General features: G+C 35.6%; 1 protein-coding gene across 5 annotated transcripts in view; it reads left to right on the forward strand.

The window, feature by feature from the left end:
* PHKB (phosphorylase kinase regulatory subunit beta) overlaps positions 1-23,140 on the forward strand; it is a 230,101-nt gene that overhangs the window by 31,823 nt on the left and 175,138 nt on the right. For all 5 annotated transcript variants that reach the window (XM_045293618.1, XM_004704694.3, XM_004704693.3 and 2 more), the window contains 4 exons: positions 498-636; positions 8,149-8,248; positions 16,670-16,777; positions 20,525-20,605. In XM_045293618.1, the coding sequence (XP_045149553.1) occupies positions 498-636; positions 8,149-8,248; positions 16,670-16,777; positions 20,525-20,605 (428 nt within the window). The remainder of the gene's footprint in view (positions 1-497; positions 637-8,148; positions 8,249-16,669; positions 16,778-20,524; positions 20,606-23,140) is intronic.

Raw genomic sequence — 23,140 nt, forward strand, 5'->3', positions numbered from 1 at the left:
TTATATATCCTCCAGCCAACTTATTTGCTTGTCCTTTTAAATTCTAATTTACTTTTCACCTAGCAGTGGATTGGCTTGGAAATTAGCAAATGTACAGTATTCTTAACTGGATTTGTTTAAGGCTTCCTTATTAAATGGATTTATTGAAAATATTACTTGCTTTGGTTTTTCCTTGTACCTGATATTATCTTAATAAGTCTAATGATATATGTTAATGTTAACTATAGTATACGAAAGGCTTCTTAAGTGCTAATTGGTTGAATTTCTTCCTCAAAAGATCAGACCACTTTATATAGGGTGGATTCTTACTTAAATTAGAGGAACTTACATGAAGTTGTGTCTACATTTGTAGATGACTATCTGGAAGTTCAGTAAACAGCAACAAAATTGTTAAAAATAAGATGAGAAAACCAAAGAGTATTGGAACATTAAATCAAAGGAAATGGATGTTTATAAAATTCTTCCTCTTTCCCCCCCACCTCTGTTTTTAATTGCAGTTAAGTCAACATTATTGCTATATCAAAGTCCAACCACAGGTCTTTTTCCCACTAAAACATTTGGAAATGATCAGAAGGCTAAGATCCAGGACAGCCTGTACTGCGCTGCTGGGACCTGGGCTTTGGCTCTTGCATACAGGTAAGTTGGTCTGTGCTCTACTGGTAACCTAAGTGTAGTTAATTTGGAAAGGGCTTGTTGGTTCAATCCAAATTGGACATCTGCCATTTGGCCCTATTGTTGACTTTTTATGAAAAAGTATTGCTCATATCGTTAACATGACTTCCTGTTCTGAATTCTATTACTTAGCTAATATTTTGCACCTTTAGGTCTGAAAATCAGCACTACTCTTAAGCAGACTGAATTTCTCATTTTTGTTGAATTGATTAATTTCAATTATAGAGGGAATCATGGTGACTTACTTTTACAGATGGAAATCTGGAACTCAGAGTAGCTAACAGTTTTTTATTTGTTTACTTAAGTTTAGTATTTTACTCTCTAAAGCAGGAGTCCTCAAACTTTTTAAACAGGGGGCCAGTTCACTGTCCCTCAGACCGTTGGAGGGCCAGACTGTAGTTTTAAAAAGAACTATGTACAAATTCCTATGCACACTGGCTGCTAAGCAGGACAGGCAGTGGCGGCAAAAACACCCGGTGGGCCGGATAAATGTCCTTGGCGGGCTGTAGTTTGAGGATCCCTGCAAAGGTAAAGTAATTATTTTACAAAGCCAAACATACAATCCTTTTACCATACAATAAGTATTTGTAGTAGAATAAACCCATCCATGTGTGGGTTTATTCCAAACAAGTATGTTTAAATATGTCACTCATTGGTAGATGGGTACAGAAAAGATCCTTGGGTAATACGTTTGCACATCTGAGTTGAGTATGAGCAAATGATCCAACAAAGTTACATGATACGTGGATTGAATCCCATCTTTAAAAAAAAAAGTGGCTTCCAAGGAGATCTGTTGGACCAGTTAAAATTCAAGGTCAGCTCAGAAAATTATGGCTACTGCCTTTTGAATGTTCCATGGGGGCTAATCTTGATAACGTTTCTTGAAAGATGATCATGGGAACTTAGTATGAATAAATTTTAAGACAATCAAAGACTGCATTGTTGAGAAAATGTCCAGGAAAGTTGTCCAAGGAATTTTTTCTTCCAGCACAATAATGTACTTGCTCATTCTTCAAGGTAGCATTGATTGCCCTACAACTATTTTATAAAGTAAACCTTACTTTATCCACCCTACAACCCTGATCTTGCCCTTTATATATTTTTTTATTCTTCGTAGTCAAAGAACAATGAAAAGGAACACAATTTAAACCTCTTTAGGATGCCAAAACTGCCATTTTTTAATAGTGTCAATCAGTGAGCACAGAATTCTTTGAAGAAGGGTGAGAAAAATAAAAATACCACTTTCAGAAGTGTATAGAATTTTCTAGAGAAATATGTTGAGAAATAATAACTTCATTTTTGATCATTTTGTTTAATAAAGGTTTCCACAATTTTGTAAGAATACCTTTTTATTTACCTTCATATCTATTCAAGGGGGATTCAGAAAGTTCCTGGTAAACATCCATTATCTTTTAGGGATAAGGGCCTGATACATAGTAAGAAGTAATTAACTTTATTAAGATTAGGTACCTGAGTAATAATTTTTCTGATGGTGATAAAAATACACATTTATGTACTTTGTATTTAAAAGTTTTACCTTCCACGTGAACATAGTTTTCTGATGTCTTGTATTTAAAAAAAATATTCATAGTAAAACTAACAATTAAAAAGTTTCTGTTTGACTGCAGATCTCTATCTGTGGTAAATATCAAGCAATCCAACCATTTTTTCTGTGTGATTTTGTGACTGTTCTCTGCTTCTCAAGAGTACCTCCAGCATCACTCGTGCCATTGTATGTGGTGTATGGTATGTCATGAGATACTAGCTATTCACATGGAGATATTTAAGATCGTATGTCATTTAAAAAAATCCCTAAATAAGTAGGCCTGTGTACCTTAAAGTGTAGTGAAAGTATCATCTTTATATAGAATCCTGGATTGACAGAAATTTTTGGCCCTGTCTGAACACTTAAATATGTAATTTCTTTTCTGTCCTGGCCTCTTTCTGATCTATATTTGGATCATTTTTTCTATTAATATTTTACACAAATAACACCCATTATAGGTTCTGTGCAAACTTTGCAACCCCTCTTGCGTGTTTTCAACATACACGATGAATGTATATATTGTTTATGTGGACATGTTATATGTCTGATAATGAGGGATGCCCCTTTTGTCTGGTGCTTTCAAGATTGTCTCTTTGTGCTTTAGTTTCAGAATGTTGTTGTAAGCATGCCAAATGTTTGGTATGACCAGAGAGGGTTATTACTTATTTTCATCTTACACTAAAGTTTTAATCTATAAAAAAATCGGTTTGTTTTTTTTTTTTGTTGTTGTTCCACCAGTAGTATAATTTCTCTTAACCTGTCTTTAAGTGCATGTGTTTTGTTTCCCTGCCACTTTCCACCTTTATATCCATTCATTACCTTTTTAATTTCAATCATTTTTTTATTTCCTAGAATTTCTATTGCTGATATAATTTCCAGTTGTCTGTTGGACATTCCTTATCGATCTATTCATTAGGATTATAATTTTCTTTTATTCTTTGTTCATGTTTCCCTATAATGGTTCAAACATATCTATAGCAGCTGATATATGTATATATAGGTATGTATACTAAACTCAACATCTGAACAATTTCAAAGTCAGTTTCTATTGGCCTTTTAGGGGCCTGAAAATCATGTTTCTTTGCATATTTTTGGCCTTTTGAATGGCTCATAATTAAAGAGATTTTGGATTTATAATTTTTCTATAAAATATGTTCATTTTCATTCCAGTAGGTAGACTGATCACTTTGAACTTGTATATACTTAGTTTTCCATTTTGTTAATGGTGCTCTTTGAAAACCTGAGGTATTTCGTAAGCCTTCTTAAGTTGACACAACAGAATTTCAAACTGTTTCCTCTGTAGATCTTGTAAAATCTTAGTTTTGGCTTAACTAAGGTATGACCTGAGATTCCTTCCAGTGCCTTAGTTGTTGCCTAAAGGTTAGCAAAATATTATTTAAGCCTATGATTTTAATCTGCCAGAACTTAAACTTTAGACATTCCTAGCATTTTTGTCTTCTATCTCTGGTGTACTTGAACATCATAATAGGTTCTTCCTAAACCTCAATTATGCATGCCTTGTTTATAACTTGCCAGCCTTTCAGAAACATTTGTAGTGCTTCTCTCTCTAATTTCCAGACCCTGGATTCTGATTTCTTTTTTGCCTCCGTAGGAGTACCATGCTTTGCTTGAATTACAGTTTACTGTGGCCACATTTCCCAGAGCAAGAGGCATCCCAGTTGTAGGAATCCCCTTTTGAATTTCCCTTTCCAGTGTTGTGCTGCTTGTTCTCCAATTCTGCAGAACAGTTGCCTCACTCATCTAATTTTATGACTATCTCAGTAGCATCTTGTTTTAGTTTTTTAACCAGAAGCCTAAATACAATGTATTTATTTTGAATTTTTTATTTATACTTTGAAATTGTACAATTATTTTCAGGGAAAATTATTACATTTATAAGGCTATAGTTATTGTATTTTATTATTTTAAAATCATTTTATTGAGAGCTCTTATAATGCTTATTACAATCCATACATCAATTGTATCAGGAATATTTGTACATATGTTGCTATCAGTGCTTTCTAGACAGTTACTTTCTATTGATCCCTTGGTATTAGCTCCTCCTTTTTTTTCAAAATTTTTAGATCATAATTTGTCTTGATAACTTTTCAAATCTAATTTTAGCATTCAAATATGTATTCCTCATTATTATCTTGTATTTGAATTATTACAACTAGCTACAACTGGTCTTTAAAATATAATTTTTCAATCTGTTTGCTTTTTTGATCCCAGGTGGGTGATTTTTTTTCAAAGATTACCATTTATCTAGGCCTCTATATTTCAACAGTACTGCTCTGTCTTTAGCTGCCTTGATCATACGCCCTTAACATCATTGTTCATTCTTACTGGTTATTTTTTTCTTTGCAGAGTGTAAATTTCTTAATGACAGATAATACATTTGTTTTGTCCACTGTCCTTTCCCTAGGACCAGGTAGTGTTACTGCACACAGGAGGAAAACAGTTAATAAAGAGATAGGCAAATATTTTGTGTTTAGGTATTTTTTAATAGTTATAAAAATTCAAAATACAGGTTTTTAGCTAGCAATCAAATTTTAAAGATTCAGGTTGTTGCATGAGGAAATGATTTCACTCAACTTTTCTGCTTGAACAAGCTTTATAATCAATGACTCTGTTTATTTTCTTTTTTATCATTTTATTGGGAGCTCTTACAGATATTATAACAATCTATAATTCAATTAGATCAAGCATAATTGTACAATTGCTGCCACCATCCTTTTTTTTTTCTTTTATGATGATTATGTTTATTTTTAATAGTAGCAAAAAACACTTCAGGCCAAGGACACTTCTACGGGCTTCATTTCCATTCATTCTCACAACTCTGTGGCAGTTTATTGACCGATAATTTATGTGTCATACAATCCAGTTGTTTCAATAGATTACTGCAAGTCATGCAAGCATCGCTGCAGTCCATTTTAGAGCATTTTCTTCATGCTTGCTCCCATTGTTATTAGTGCCCCACTGCTTCTAAACATCCTTAACCATAACGCTGAGAAATGATTTATTGAGTAGCAGTCACTGGAGAGCCACCCATCCTGGATTTCACGCAGGAACCCTGGTGGTGTAGTGGGTTGTGTGTTGGGCTGCAAACCACAAGGTCAGCATTTCAAGACCAACAGCTGCTCTGCAAGAGAAAGATGAAGCTTTCTACTCCTGTAAAAGAGTTACAGTCTTGGAAACCCACACGGGCAGTTCCACCCTGTTCTATAGGGCTGCCGTGAGTCAGAATGGATTTGATGGCAGTGAGTTTGGTTTGGTTTGGCTTTCATGTAAAGGAAATCATACAAAATAAACAAGCCCAACAACAGCTAAACAGCACACAGCAATCCTCAATCCAAAAGAAAGCAGATAATAATAAAAACTGGAATAGGTTTAAAAAAAAGTGTCAAAAGGGAACACAGATGGAAAGACGTTGAATTTTAACCTCACTCTATCTGCAGTAATCTACTTTCCAGTGTACTCTGTCTGAAGACAAGACTATTCATATCCCTGGTCGGTTGACTGAGGGGATCCAGTAGAGGCTGAATCCATGCGATCGCTCAAATGGGGAGCTTGAAAGGCCCCTGTGGGCTCAGGATTCTCCTACATCAGGCCACCATTCTTTTAAAACATTTTCTTTCTTGTTGCACTCTTTGATATCAGCTCCCCATTATCCCCTCTATCCCCCCCCCCAAGAACCCTTGTTATTATATTAAATATTAGTATTGTTATTCCTTTTTTTAAAAACTGTATCTTACTCATTTCCATCAAGGCAGGGTTAAGCCCTTAACTGGTAAAACCTGTTTTTTGGCCTGGTGGCTTTTATTATTTCGTCATATTAAAGATTTTTTTATGAACCAGGTTTGTGGTGGCTTAAATTCAAAGTTACAAAAGGAACCCAGCCTTGGAATGCTTGAGTTTTATGTGTGTTTTTTTAAAGGTCTTGCAGGGTGAATGGTATGATGGCTGTTCCACGCTGTTTCCCAGGAAAGGGGGATTATATTGGACGAGTGGGTTTGGGCTCACTGGGTCTGAGTTCTCCCAGCTGCTCTTCCAGGTCACACCTGTCTCACTCTTGCACATCCCAATAGGCTGTGCTCTGAGATCTGCGCTCTGCCACAGGTATATAGCCCAGGGGCTCTCTGATTACAGTAAATTAGTGTCTAATGATCTATTGTTACCCTTGCTGGTAGGCCCCACACAGCTTGGGAGAAGAGGAAAGGGGGCGGCCAAGGTGGTAGCTCTGTTCCTGGGCAAGGAAGAGAGTTTCAAAGCCCTTGAATGCGTGAGTGGAGAGAGAAACAGAGAGGGGAGCTCTAGCGTTAACTTCTGTGGCTAGTTTTAGAGGCTCTCCAATGGCCTGGGATTATGACCACCCTTAGACAGTAGTCTGGGGAAATTACTGCATCCTAACGGTTCTCAGAACTCTGGTGCAGGGAAGGTTGGCGGATGCTGTCCCACTGGACCTGGTTTAGGATTAGGAGAGCCTGCAGGCAGACAAGGTGAATTTAGAGTACCCAAGTGAGTGCTTGGATTATCCCCTGCATGGAAATCGCAAGGGGAGGTCCAAACCACAGACCCTAATACATTGGGTTTCTATTTCTAGCATCCAGCCACTCAATTTTGGCTTCCTTACCTCTTAATTTTCCAATCTAACAACGGAAACACCTCTGGATGATTTCACCTGGATGCCATCTTGACTCTTCCCCCAATCCTGCATTTTTCTAAGAATAGTTTTCTTTGGTGTCATATCATTGTTTTTCTCTTTTAGGCAATGAGACAAATAAATTGACTAAAAAAGAGCAGCTTAGTAATCTGCACTATGAAACCAAACCTGTTTAACACTGTTGGAATTGTCAAAGCAGTCAAAATTGACTGCCCATCACAACTTATTCTCAAAATCCTCCTTTCTCAGAACATAGACTCATACAACCCCCAGCCCTGCCACCCATGAATGTAAACTTGTGCTTTGGCGCCTAAGACTTAAATTCTGATACTTCTACACAAAACTATCTCATTAACTATAGACAAGTTATGTATCTCCTGTGAGCTCCAGTTTCTTCAAGGGAAAAAAAATTATTATAACAATTGAAAGCGATAGCACGAGGGGCCTTCAGAATGTTTAAGGAATTAAAAGACAATATAATTTCTACCATGAACTTTTGAAGCTCCCTGGTCTATGTGAATGAATATTCAAAGTACTTGACATCAATAAGAGGTTCTTGGTAATAATTTTATATTAGCAACAGCATCAACAAATAATAACAAAAAGAACAAAAACAATATCTTGTTTTAATTACAAACTAAGTCTTCCATTATAACAGAGGATGAAGTTATTATTGTCTCACACATTTATCCCCCTCAAAGATTTATACCTTGTAGTTTTAAGCAGATAACTAATTTCTGGATGTCTGTTTAATTGAAGGCATCTGACTGAATTAAAGTGCCGCCCTAGTGGTATTAATTATATGGCTGAGAAAGGGTGCCCTGCTAACCTGAACTTCCTTGAATTCAAGTAGCTATTAAATAGCCCAAAGGAATTGATATTTAAAATTACCTCAGCTCTGTAACAGCAAATTAACAAAAATTTTGGTAAATTTTCCATGATAGAAATCTCTCCTTTAAAGTTCCATTCAATTAAAAATATATCATCCAAGTCTGAACATATTGTATGCTAGTTTAAAGGTTATTGACTTACTTCTTTAGAAGAATTGACCTTTGGATGAGAATTCCGAGCAAGTTTAATCTTGGTACTTCTGTTCCTTGCAATATAGTTCTACAACTGCTCTGAAAATGGAATTTCACTATGACAGAATTAGTAGACATCGGTAGAAACAGGATCAGCTAGATACTTAAATACTTAATTATCTAAAGTTCTTCTTCCTTTTCAAATGCATTTCCAATTTGTTTCATGAGTTATCTGTCTCTCCCAGGCGCATTGATGATGACAAAGGAAGGACCCATGAACTGGAGCATTCAGCTATAAAGTGTATGAGAGGAATTCTCTACTGCTATATGCGTCAGGCTGATAAGGTAAAAACACTGTAATGTGGACTTGGATTCTAACCATCATTCTGAAGGATTGCTTTAACTAACAGCAATAGCATTTTTGAAGAAGAATGCATTTTTAAAAGGTGAGGCACGGCTTAAGGCAGTCTTGAAAAGTTAAAACAGCCTGCTTTCTAAACTCAGGGACCTAAAATCCTGGAATTTAATCACCTTTAACGTAAAGTTGCTTAAGAATTACTATGTCCACTTGAGCTTGTGTTTTTTGTCTGCCAATTCTTTGATAAACATCTACTTTCCTGGGAATCACATAAAAACCTCAAATGGTAAGCAATATTATAATTATTTTGGAAAATTCTTACCAAATTTGTTTAGATATATTAATTGCTTTGACTACAGTGAAATTTGCTTTAAAAATTTAAAAATACAGTCACGTACTATGTGATGTCTGCTCGGGCAATGACTGACAGCAGCATACATGTCCATAGTCCCATAGTTATAATACAATTGAAGAAGGTGATGTAGCCAAAACAGCATATTTCCACATGTAACACATATCTCATGCCTTTTTAAAAAGCGATTACATTTCCAGGTATATGATGGTACAATACATGTATAACCTATTATGTATATGACTTGAAGTCTGAATAAATATTATTGGCCTATCTACTAAGCTGTACTGGATTTTCTATCTAAAAAGTTTATTGCATAACTGTGTGTGTATGCTTTGTTTCATAGACAGCAGCATTCATTCTTATGTATCAAATATCTTGATTATTGTCACATTATTTCTGTTTAATTTTCTTTTGCAAATACTGCCATGTGTTGTATTGCTGCTCCCAGAGAAGTAATAGCAGCAGCCAGACACAAAGATATAATTAATTTCTTTGTGAAATGAAGATTATTAAAAAACACAAAAAGGTGGAAAATCTGAATGCTATTGTTACCCATTTAGGCATGATAAACTTTACAACCATTATGATCTTAAAAAAATAAGAAAAAAAATTCACTGAACAATTAAAAAGGATTGGCTCTACTGAAAGTTACAAGGTTAATAAAAATGCAAGAAAGGCCTGGATCAGAAATGAATAAATTACTGGTGATGTGGATTGAGCACCAAATGAAAAAGCAAATCCCACTAAGCATGTTAACCCTCACTGCTAAGACAGAAAGCTTACTCTAGATCAGTGGATCTCAACCTGTGGATTGTGACCCCTTTGGGGTCGAACGGCCTTTTCCCAGGGGTTACCTGATTCACAGCAGAATTACACTTATAAAGTGGCAACGAAAATAATTTTATGATTGTGGGGTCAAAACATAAAAAAAATAAAAATTCACAGGGTAATCATGAAAAATAAAAAAATATACTAACACATTTTATACTGTAAAGTCAATATAAATATAGTATGGCATTTTTCCTACTTTCCTATATTTCTGTTCACCTATTGTTAGTTTCTTCAGTTGGTTCCAACTCACAGCAACACTGTATACGACAAAATGAAAAACTGCCCAGTCTTTTGCTATTCTAACGATTGTCAAAAATTCCAAACTCCCAGAAAGAAAGTAAGCATTTAAATAAACACATGGTAGGAGCTCTGGTAGTGTAATGGCTAAGTGTTGGGCTTCTAACCATGAGATCAGCAGTAAATAAACACATGGTTTATATAAACTGTTAGGGCAGGAGTTACTCTTACAAGGGAATAGTGGAGAATCTATTCCAAAATCCAGATTAACATTTGCCAGTCAAGGGTCGACCTTACTCAGACCTTTCTAAATATATCAGTCTCGTCGGGGTTTCGTACGTAGCAGAGCAGCTCCCTCGCTGCGATCTATTGAAAGTCAGCCCTCAACACAAGGGTTTGTAAACAAATGAAAAGAAAAAAAAGAAAAAGAAAAAAAATAAAATAAAATAAATATATCAGTCTCAAGCCTTCTATGTTAACTCTCTGCTGTACAATAATCATAAACTGATCTTCTCCTATCTAGGTTGTTACTAGTTATGTTATATTGGGCAAATTTGAGAACGTCTGTGTCATTCTTTAAAAGACTGCGATTAGGAGCACTTTCGGTGCAGAAGGCGCCTAGCACAGCTCCTGCTACTGGTTCACTTTTTCAGTGGGAAGTTTTTTGTCTTTTATCCATTGATTGTAATGCTGGCTGTTGGATTTTCATATATGGCTTGTATTATATTGCGGTAATTTCCTATCAATCCTATCCTCTTGAATGCCTTAATTAAGAATGTTGAATGTTCTCAAGTGTTTTTTCTGCATTTATTGATATTATCTTGTGGTTCTTGTCCTTTTTCTTGTCAATGTGGTAGATAGCATTGATGGCTTTTGGATGTTGAACCTTCCCCGAATCCCTTATATGAATTTCACTTGTTCGTGATGGATTATTCTCTTTATATACTTTTGTATTCTGTTGTCCCAGATTTTGTTAACGACTTTTGACTCAATATTCATGAGATATATTGGCCTGTAGTTCTCTATTCTTGTGGGATCCTTGCCCGGTTTTGATATGAGTGTTATACTAGCTTCGTAGAATGTGTTTGGAAGTCTACTGCCCTTTTTTATGTTCTGGAAGACCTTGTGTAGAATTGGTATCAGCTCTTTCCTGAATGCTTGATAGAATTCTACTACAAAGTAGTAGTTAGTTAGTTGTTAGTTGATAGTTCCTCAATGACCTTGTCATTTCTTCTTATGCTATTGGTCTTTTCAGGTTCTTGATGATATGAGATAATATGGGGAGGATTTTCTTTTTCCAGGTATTTCTCTATATCTTCTCAGTTGTTGTATTCATTCAAGTACAGTCCTTTGTAATACTGTGTAATTAGTCTTTCAATTTCATTTGGGTCCATTGTCATTTCTTCTATTTTGTCCCTCATTCTGAATAGTTGTAAACCAAAGTCCATTGTCTTCCAATTCCATAAACTTGGGATAGCCGGCATTTGCTTCTCATACTAGGGTATTTCAGCCTTGAGTCTTAAGAAGTATTTCAGTTCCTTAAATCTACTAAAGGCAAGTTTAAGGTAAGGTTTAGTTCCCTTAATAGGGTTTTTAAATTGGAGCCCTCTGATGTGGCCTATGAAAGATGTTTTACACCTCTAAAGGGTTATATTCTAATATTCTAATATTCTTAGTTGTTTGTGGCACATGGCCTGGGTCACCAAGGGCTGAATAGAAGCTAGGTCAAAATGTCCAAGTAGGAATATAATACCAGGCATATTCTACCACTAGTGTCTATGTAAGTAATGTTAAGCATTTTCCCCATGGTGGTTGTTCCTCCTGGTTTACCCACCAGCAGAAGGATAACAGCCGTCTCTGAGACAGACATATCCCCACTCACTTCTTGACTTGAATTTCAAGTAAAGTTTGCTGGTAGTTACTTTTGATTTGGGGGTGATTCTAGAACAGTGTTACATGGCAGGAACTAATTGGTCTCCTCTCCCTCCATCTTGAGGAACTGATCCCAGCTGAAGTGAGATTCCCTTTCAAACTAATTTTTAAGATATACAAATAAGGGAGTGATATATGCTTCATGGACCCTAAGTATCTTATGGCTCGGGAGTGCAGTTTAGAAGATTGGGTCACTTGACAATAGAAGCCCTAGTCTGGTGTTTGTTCTTTTAGTAGTACACTCATGCAGTATTTTTCCTTTTGTGATTGACTAACTTCACTCAGCATTATGGTTTCCAGGTCCACCCATGTCATTAGATGTTTCACGCTTACATAACTGTCTGTTTGTTGTAGTATGGTAGCTTCTTTGTTTTTGTGAAGCAGAAAGCTGTATTACTGGTATTTCAAATGCCAACAGGGTCACCCAAAGTGAACAGGTTTCAGTGAAGCTTCCAGATTAAGAACAGACTAAGAAAAAGGAATCGGCTTCCCACTTTAGATGAATTTGCTATTCATAATCTTATGCATAGCATCAAATTATTGTCACAGACCTAATGAATGGAAGCAGAGTTTGTCAGAGATAGTGCTAGAGGACGGGCCGATCCGATTAAAGTAGCTCAGGAAAAGCTGCTATCTCAAAGTAGAGTTGACTGTGGGGAGTTGAATGTAGTAAAACCTATGGGAGTACAGCCTTAGCGATCTTGCTGATGGGGCACAACTCAAAATGAGAAGAAACAGCTGCAAAAATCTAATACCAATGCATTTGAATTGTGGTGCTGGCAAAGAATATTGAAAGTACCATCAACTGCCAAAAGGGCAAATAAATCTGTCTTGGAAGAAGTTCAGTCAGAGTGCTCCTTAGCGGCAAGGATGGAGGACTTTGTCTTACATACTTTGGACATATCGTCATGAGAGACCAGTCCCTGGAGAAGGACATCATGCTTAGTAAAGTAGATGGACAGCAAAAAGAGGAAGGCCCTCAATGAGATGGATTTACACAGTGGGTGCCACAATGGGCTCAAGTATCTGAACAATGTGTGGATGGTGCAGGACTGGCCATTGCTTTGTTCTGCTGTGCACAGGGTTGGTCACTATGTGTCGGAACCAACTCAGTGGCAGCTAACAGCAACAATAACAATGTATTCCATTATATGGATGTGCCAGAATTTCTTTATTCATTCTTCTACTTAGGTGCATTTGGGCTGTTTCCAGTTTCTTGCTATTTTGAACTGTGCTGCCATGAAAAATGGAGAGCTTACATCTATTGGGGTCTGTCTCTTATGCCTTTTGGGTATACTTCAAGCAGAAGTATCACTAACTCATATGGTATTTCTGTGCCCAGTTGTTTTAGGTCAGGCCATATTGCTTTCCTCAATGGTTCTATATGTTTACAAGGCCATCAGAAATATATAAGAGTTCCAGTCTTTCCAATCTCTCTAGCATTATTTATTCTCTGTATTTTTGAATTGGGCTATTGTAGGTGTAAAGTGATACATCATTATTTTGATATTTATCTCCTAGATGAGCATTTTTTTCATGTGTTTGTTAGCCATTTCAGTCTCATTTTTTATAAACTGTCTGTTCATGTCCTTTGCTCCCTTTTTAATTGGATTCTTCTTTTTTTTAATTGTAGTGTTATAGAATTCTATAGATTTTAGTAATTAGTCCCTTGTCTGTTGTATCAAGATTTATCCCATTTATGGGCACGTGGTTTACAGTTTTGCTGATATCTTTTGATGTACATAAATGTTTTATTTTTAGTAGGTCCTAGTCATCTATTTTGTCTTCTGCTCTAAGTGCTTCCTGTATTATATTTGGTAGCTGGTGTATGCATTGAAATAGGGCATTTAATTGGGTTCCAACTTTTCCACTGATGATCTTTATAGCTTTTGAGCTTACATGTAGGTATGAAACCCATCTTGAGTTTGTTTTGTGTATAAGTCAAGGTGCTGCTCTTTTTCATTCTTCTCCAGATATAGAAGAGTTACTTTTAATTTATTATAAATTTGAGTGAATTAATAGAATTGTTCTTGGTTTGCAGAATGTAAAGCTAGGGGATTTCTGTGTATTATGATCTTGCCAATAATCTAAATGCTTACTCATTAATATTAGGTATTTTTCACCTAATGGTGTTCACACACCTAAATTTCTATTACTATTTCTAACATGCATACCCCTTAAGAAGCAGCATTCAGTTAAGAAGTAGGTCCCATCTATACTTAACAGTTTGCAGGCTGAGATTAGCATTGTGGTAGGCTATGAGGGTTGCTGTGCCTATAGATTTATCTAAAAAATATTTTATTTAAAATATTATTAATAAATAGTTTCTAATTCATGAGTAATGATTGAGATGTTATAATTTTCAAGATCCTGTCATGAGAGATTTTTTTCTTAAGTGTTTATTGTAAGTCTTTTTCCATATGATGCTTTTTCTAGTTACAGTGAAAAAGCTTTACAGAAAATATTAAAATATAAGTGGGGCAAGCATTTTTCTGGATTGTTTTAGTTAACAAAATTTTGCTGTAATTATTTTCATAGTTGCTTGTGAGATACCAGACATAATGTTCTCACTTGGACTTTCACTGTCCTTGTTTTTGACTGCTTTCCGAATATTTTTTGTTTATAATTGCTGTCAGCATGCCCCATGAATCTTGAAAGCTTCCAGTACTTGAGTCTCCTTTTTTTGAAAATTTAAATTACTTGTCTTTTAACAGCTTTAAAACTCATAGCATAGCTACATAATTTCCCAGTTGAGTGTCTTTAATCATGTAGTAGTTGGTTTTCCCCTTATGCAGTGATTGAATATAAATACGCATGCTGGGTTCTTGCATGCCTAGAAGACTGATGACAACCACCACCTTATCAGTTGAAGCTCTCTCATATTCTTGTACCTTCCTAGCATGTGGGCAAAATGTATTCACTTGAGCTAGATAATATTTTTGTATATGAACCCAGAATCATGATCAGAAATTTGAGACATTAATCATTGTACTGTGAAAATCTACACATAAATTTCTATTTGTGTAGTTTAAAGCTTTTGCCAATCCTCAATATTGAAAAGGTTTAGCCACATTCTCTGAGTTTACAGTGGATAGGTTGGTCACTTAATAGAGGAATGAACATTATTTCTTATTTCCTGTTCATTCTCTCAGCGCTGAGTACCTACTGATATTCCTGACTTCCATTTTTGCTTACCAGGTACTTCAGAGATAAGATTGGCTATATTTGTTTATACAAGGCCCTTGGGTGATGCTATGGTGTTCCTATCCTTTAGAACAGTGCTATCCAATAGAACTTTCCGTATTGATAGTAGTGTTCTATATTATTGTTTTTGAGCAAATATTGACCAGTAGTGGCTATTAGGCACTTGAAATATGGTGCATCTAGCTGAGGATCTAAATCTTATATTTAAATTTGGTTAATTATAAGATAATTAACCACATATAGCTTTCAACTATGTGGCATTGTTGTATATGAGTATATTGGACAGTGTAATTTTCAGAAACTTTCAAGATAGTGTGAAATATATTTAATTATAGTACAGGGCACAAAAAGTAGTAATTGAGGGATACACTCCCAGTTATGGGAGTCTGGAGGAAGTATTATGGTTGAAGTCATTAAGGACTTTGTAAGATAAGCTGTTTTTTAAGTTAAAATGTTAAAGGTGGGGAGAATCTTAGGAAGTAGAGAAAAGAAAATGTATTTATTCATCATGACCACACAGATATACTATAACATAGTTTTAAAAAATAGAACATAATTGCTTTTACATAGAGTTGTATATCATTTTGTTTATTTTCTGTTCATATTTATCTTATACTTTCAGAGCTTATCGCAATACATGGCACATAATTGTCATGTGTAAATATTTTTTAGGTTGAATTGAATAGGCCTTAAGAATGTTAGTAGATGTTTTTATGGTTTGTTTTGTCCTTGGTGCTTGTCTTTCAGATTATTTAGTATTTACTTCATATTCCAAAATGGTTAGATTTTACATTATCTTAATAAATAAAGGTGTTATCTATATTCCTTGAAGTTGATGCTTTTAGTAATGAGAATATATGAATATTTAAACAGGGAAACAAAAATGTTAAACACTCACTTAAATAGAATATAGCCTGTAGCACATTACAGTAGGATTACTGTAATGTGAGCAAATCAATCATGTTGTGACTTACAGAATAAATCCTTATTGGAGTCTAAAATAAGAGAAATATTGTAAAAGCTTTTTCCTACTACATTATGCCACTTACTGTGCTAAGTAGCCCTGCTAGCACCACGGATAAGGTTTTGCACTTCTAGTCTAACTACAAAGCCAGTGGTTCAAACTCACCAGTGCCCCTGAAGAAAATGATGAGGCTGTCTGCTCTCGTAAAGTTGTACAATCTCAGACACTCTCTATAACATGGACTCTCTGAGTAGGAATAGGTTTGATGGCAATGGAGTCTTTATTTCTATACTTTAACTATTAAAGTAGTTAAGATAAATCTAAGTAGTTGCATTTTAATTGTGGTGCTGGAGAATATTGAATGTTATTTTTAAAAGGACAAACCTATCTGTATTGGAAGAAGTAAGGCCAGTGTGCTTCTCCAAGGCGAGGATGGCAAGACTTCATCTTACATACTTTGTACATATTGTTGGGAGAGACCAGTCCCTGGAGAAGGTCATCATGTTTGGTTAGGTAGAGCAGCAGTGATTAAAAGGAGGATGACTCTTGCTGAGGTGGTTGACACAGTGGCTGCAACAATGGGCTCAGGCACAGGAACAATTGTGAGGATGGTACAGGACTGTGCAGTGCTTCTTTCTGTTGTGCGTAGGGTGGTCATGGGTTGGAGCTGACTCAATGGCACCTAACAACAACAACAACAATAAGTTATGAGCTTTTTCTGTTTTGTTTTTTTCATATAAGGTAGTAGTTCTGCATTTCTCAATTAACTGCCTTTAAACTCTAGCTTTCTTCCCTAAAAGATTTCATCAAAAATACGTTATAACCTATAATCCTGGATGTGTGCTTGAATTACTAGCATTATTTCATGTTTATACTTAATTCTAGGTACAGCAATTTAAACAGGATCCACGCCCAACAACATCTCTGCACTCCATTTTCAATGTGTACACAGGAGATGAATTATTTTCCTATGAGGAATATGGTCATCTTCAGGTAAAAAGAGTATAAATGTGTTTTCCTCTCTTTGTACTTTTTATTGTATTAGATTTGATGTTATTTCAAATATTTTTATAAATACAATTTCTTAAGTTCAGAACAGTAGAAAATTAATGATGAAATAGAAGAAAATGAATTGTTATCACAAGGACTGAATTAATTACGGTTATTGAACATTATCTCTAACTGTAGGTTCTTGGTCCTGAAGCTAAAAATGACAATGGGATAGATTATATCATTATTAGTATTTAGAAGAAAGAAGACAATGGGACTTTTTTTTTGACAATGGGACTTTTAAGATCAAGAGCTTTTACTTATTAATTAAGCTTAGAAGAATTTTCAACACTTATGAACTCAGGAAGAAATGATAGTTGACAGTGCTGTAGCAACAAATCAGAAAATTTCCTCACATCCTTGCTCATTCTAAACTATATTAAGGAATGCAGATGGTGTAGTGGTTGCGCATTTGGCTGCGGTCTACATAATCAACAGTTCGAAACCAGGTCCTCAGCTGCCAACCTTAAAATTAATAGTCAAATGCAAACTGTGTCACCCAGGGACCTAGACACGTGAAACAGACCAAAGTTCAACTAAATATATTAACCTTCAATAAAGCCAAAAGTATAACATTGTCTTTAAAGTCAGCAGTTTGAACCCACTCATGCTGCTCTACAGGAGAAAGATGAGGCTTTCTAGTTCCCTAAAGATTTACAGTCTTGGAAACCCAGAGGCAGTTCTACCTGCCCTATTGGAACACTGAGTTGCAGTTGACTCGATGACAGTGAGTTTGGGTTTTTGGCTATTTTCAAAAAGCCAAAATTATAATACTGAAATTCAATACCAAATGACATTTCTGGAGACTATTTTATTTTATATCATATATTAAATTTGATACCTATGCTAAGACTACACTATGGGATTTTACATCTTATTTTATCTTCTCTTTTTATATCTGTATATCATTTTTAGTTAGCGCTCCTGTTGTCCTATTTTTAGAGTGTGAATATTATATATACTACTTGTTATATGGATGTGCCTCCTATACATCCTATGGTTTTATCATCTTTAGAGCAGAATACATATAATTCATACATTTCCTACTAAAATAAGGATATCTCCTTTGTATAGACCCCTCTCTCTGGGGATATGACTGCCTGGCTTTCATTCAGCAGTTCTCAACCTGTGGGTCGCAACCCCTTTCGGGTCAAATGACCCTTTCACAGGGGTCGCTTGGTTAATAAAAGTAGCAAAATTACAGTTATGGAGTAGCAATGAAAATAATTTTATGATTGGGGTTTACCACCAGATGAGGAACTGTATTAAAGGGTCACGGCATTAGGAAGGTTGAGAACCACTGCTTTAGTTTAAATTTTTCAATCGCAGCAAGTACAGTGTCACCATTTCTGACAGAAGAAACTCTCATACTCCCTTGAAGAATGAATATTAAATAAATATAATTTCTTAACTTTAACATACCATATATACTCGTGGATAAGCCGAGTTTTTCAGCACATTGTTAATGCAGTTTTTGTGGTAAAATTATGTGCCTCAGCTGATAACCGGGTTGGCTTATACTCAAGTATATACCGTAAGTAGCTTTCATGTGCTTTATGCTTTAATAGAAATATGGTTACTATTCAAAATAGTATTTTAATAAGACATTACCTCATTTACATTTGCACCCTAGAATTTCATATTAGATTTTGACACATAAAAATCAGAAGTGGCACACCAGTTATTGTGTGCCACACCTCGTGTGTTCCAATAGAACGTGCTCCACAGGACTGTCAGTCACTGATTTTTCAGGTTAGATCATCACCCTTCTTCTGTGGGGCTTCTAGGTAGATTTGAGTTATCAACCTTCAGCCTAACTGAGCATATTAATTGTTTGTATTACACTGTGTTTCCAACCTGACACATCCAAAACCAAATTTAACCCACAGCTATGGATTTGATTCCAACCCATAGTATCCCTTATATAAACAGAGTGGAGCTCTTTAGGATTTTAAGAGACTGTAAATCTTTATGGGAGCAGACAGCTTTGTCTGTCTCCCATGAATATTTGGAAGTTTTAAATTGCTGACCATTTGATTAATAACCTAACATGCAGTCAACTTCACTACCAGGGATCCTTTATTACATACAATTGGTGTTAAATGTTGTCATGTTTTATTGACATTTTCATATAGAAGCACACAAAAAGTCAGAGCAGAGAGCGGCTGGAGTTACAGCTATCAATATCTGCCCATAGGAATACATTTCTTTGAATGTTCTTAATGACAGAGTCCGCTCTCTAAGAAAATACTTGGCTGAGCCCTGCAACATGCTAACAGAATTCAATCAAGAATTTTTGTTAATGTAGAAAAACCTGAAACCTTGTAAGACCTTGACACCCACTGGACACTGAAGAATAGGAATTCAGAAGATAATCTCATAGGCCATTTTCCCTGGGGCCACTATTAGTGTAAGGCTCTGGGTGGCATGCAGGCGGCTTCATCTGAGACCTCCTAAGCACCAATAATTTTTTGCCCCCACATTTTTTCAACTATCCCATAAGGATTAGAGGGAAACCAAGGGAGACACAGTCCTCATGGCTGTTGGAGGGTAATAATCTTCTGAGCAACATTGCATGAGAACAAAAGTATGTCTTTTTGTTTTTGACCTTCAGGCTTTTCCCGATTTAATTACGGAAAACCATAGTTGTTGTTTTGTTTTTTCTATTTTATCCTATTTATTTATTTATAATATAAATGCTTCATTGAGCTATAAGTCATATAGTTATAATTCACCTGTTTATAATGTCTAATTCAATGTTCTTTAGTCTATTCACCATTGAGCAAGTATGATCACAATCAATTTCAGAACTATTTTTAAAATCAGCCCCCAAAAGAAACCGTATACTCAATGGTAATCCCACTACATTTCCTCCTAATCTCTGAGCCGAAGAAAGGAGTGATCTACTTTCTGTCTCTCTGTACTCGTCTATTATGGACATTTCATATAAATGAAATCATATATAATATGTGCTCTTTTCTCACTGGCCAGTTTCACTTAGCATAAGATTTTTACTATTCATCCATGTGGATTCTTCACTGCTTCTTTACTTGAGACTATTTACACATCCTGTTTAGGATTTTGTTAAAATGATTTATTTATTTTTTTATTAATTCATGATTAACATATATTATCCATCTTTAAGAGAATGACAAAGAAGAAAACAACATATTTTAAAGTAGATTATACCATTGATTAAAATCCTGACAGGCATTTATATTAATTCTGTATCCTTTGAAAATGAAAGTGCTTTCAATATTTTCTGTAGCTTGCTTATGATGTTTATGGTGGACTGACGTAGTTGTAATGTCTTACTTGCTGACAACTTTTGCATTTACATACATTTGAAATATAATTGCCTTTGGGGCAAAACTATTCTATGTAGAAATACCGGAGTCTAGAAATAAATCTTAGAAACAAATGTTATAGAATCACTTGTTAATAATTCTTTGTATAGTAATTTTCCTAGTTGTGTGTTACTCATCACAATGAATTTGAAGATTTTAGATTTTTATAAGAGAAGCTGAAATTTTATGATGAGCACAGCTTTATTTCACACTAAATAAGCATTCATTTTTGTATGCTATTCATAGGGCAAATGACTTCTTACTTGTCATTTAACATTTAATTTTGTAACATAATGTTTTTATTGTTTTTTAAAAAACTTTTAACAACCTTGTTGGTTTTCAGATAAATACAGTGTCACTTTATCTTCTTTACCTTGTGGAAATGATTTCTTCAGGACTCCAGATTATCTACAACACTGATGAGGTACAATTTCCTCAAATTTTGTAGTGCTAGAAATCATCACTTGGTTAATTTGTAAAATTTATTTTAAATTACCTGTTACTTTTAAAAATAAGCTTTTCCTATTAGAATCTACTCAAAATATGACTGTGAAATAGCTGCTTCTCAAATTCTTTTGACCTTTATGATACAGATTTAGTAAAACTTTCAGGACCTTCATTTGCTGGTGTTGCCTGCCTCAAAATGAGAAGAAACTGCTGCAAACATCTATTAATAATGAGAATATAGTGTGTATGAAGTCTATTTCTAAGAAAAATAGAAATAAGAAAATAAAAGTGAATGCTTAGATATCTTAGGCATTAGTGAGATCAGTGGACTGGTAGTAGGTATTTGAATCAGACAATCATTTTTTTTTTTTTTTTAATAAATCGTTTTATTGAGGGCTCTTACAGCTCATAACAATCCATACATCAATTGTATCAAACACCTTTGTACATATGTTGTCCTCGTCATTTTCTAAATATTTTATTTCTTCTTGATCCCTTGGTATTAGCTCCTCTTTTTTCCCTCCTTCCCCACCCTTCCACCCTCATGAACCTCATTAAATTATAAATAATTATTATTTTCATATCTTACACTGCCCACTATCTCCCTTTACCCACCTTTCTGTTATTCTCCCCCCTCAGCTGGGGGATGGGGGGTTATATGTCAATCATTGTAATTGGTTCCCCATTTCTCCTCCTTCCTCCCCACACCCCACCTTCCCTTTACCCTCATAATATCGCTACTTCCATTACTGTCCCTGAGATGTTTATCTGCTCTGGATTCCATGTGTTGTGAGCTTTTATCTGTATCAGTGTACATGTTCCAGTCTAGCTGGATTTGTAAGGTAGAACTGGGGTCATGATAGTGGGGGTTGGGGAGGAAGCATTAAAGAATTAGAGGAATGTTGTGTATTCCGTTGATGCTATGCTGCACCTTGGCTGACTCGCTCCTTACTTGTGACCCTTCTGTGAGGAAATACCCAATTGTCTACAGATGGGCTTTGGGTCTCCTCTCTGACCCTTATTATTTGCATCAATATATATTTGGAGTCTTATGGTGCCTGATACCTGATCCCGTCGACATCTCATGATCACATAGGCTGGTGTGCTTTTCCATGCGGACTTGTTGTTTCTCTGCTAGTTGACTGCTTGTTTAACTTCAAGCCTTTAAGACCCCAGACGCTATATCTTTTAATATCTAGGTACCATCAGCTTTCTTCACCACATTTGCTTGTATACCTATTTTGACTTCAGGGATCTTGTCAGGAAGTTGAGCATCACAGAAAGCCAGGTTATTAGAATAAAGTGTTCTTGCATTGAGGGAGTACTTGAGTGGAGACCCAATGTCAGACAATCATTTTGTCTGCAATTCAGGAAATCCAAAATTGAAGAGGAATGGTGTCACATTCATTGTTAAATTCTGAAGTTTAAGTAGCACTGATGCTTTAGTTGGTTTCTCATTGGGCTGCTAACCACAAAGTAAGTTTATATCGAAAATAGATCCCTCCCCACTGGCTGCCCCAAACAGTCGCCTAAACAGGGTTTGGCAGTTACTATATATACTTGAGTATAAGCCGAGGTTTCCAGCACATTTTTAATGCAGTTTTTGTGATAAAATTAGGTGCCTCAGCTGATATTCGGGTCGCCTTATACTCGAGTATATACGGTACATAATCTCCTGTCAACTTGCGAAGCGGTGGATTCTAGCCTGTCAATTAGGTCTCAGCTGTATGTCCTCATTTGGAAGTAGGGAGATAAATAGCTCATGGAGGCCAGATGTACTCATTCTCTGTGAGATATTCCTGTTGAGAAGACACATTGGAGCTATGCTGTTTGCAGGCAGAGTATTGCAGCTGAAGGAGCCACATGGAGACCCACGCCAGCTCTAAGATGCTTCCACTGCCACTGGATCCACAAGACTTTGCCCCCACTGGCCTATGATCTTCCTGTACTCGGTGTAATTGCATGTTTGGTATAAGTCTGAAAAATCAGTTAGGAGAGTTAGGGAGCTGGGCTCCACTGACTTGTGCAGAGGGTCAATGCAAAGGAGAGCTTACTGGCTAGTGTTGCTGCTCTTTTATTTTAATAAATTTAAAATTTAAACAAATTTATTTAAAAATAAAATAAATTTATTTAAAATGTCTACTTTTTGCTGAGAATCTTGCGGTCTGGAAGTGTAGGATATTCCTCAGTGATTAATCTGCAGTAGTCTCTGTGGAGTCCCACCTGTGTATGCTACTTGGTGGCCATCCAAAATTAATTTTAATACATAAGGGCAAGCCAAAGAGAATTGCTTCAAAATCATTGAAAGCTTTATTAAACAAAATGGTTGAAGTGTAAACTAGCTGTTGAAGTTGATGTTTCCATCTCAACTTTTCCTTGAATAATTCCTTATTCTTCATTTTATAGCACATTAAAAGGATAGTTTTGGCATCTTGAGGGACTCAAATTTTGTCCTTTTGAAATATTCTTTGAGTTTGGGAACAAAAAGAAGTGTATGGGGTAAGGTTTCCCA

This window comes from Echinops telfairi, unplaced genomic scaffold (assembly GCF_000313985.2).
Source record: "Echinops telfairi isolate 266 unplaced genomic scaffold, ASM31398v2 ScPeMD7_2291;HRSCAF=2852, whole genome shotgun sequence".
Taxonomy (NCBI): domain Eukaryota; kingdom Metazoa; phylum Chordata; class Mammalia; order Afrosoricida; family Tenrecidae; genus Echinops; species Echinops telfairi.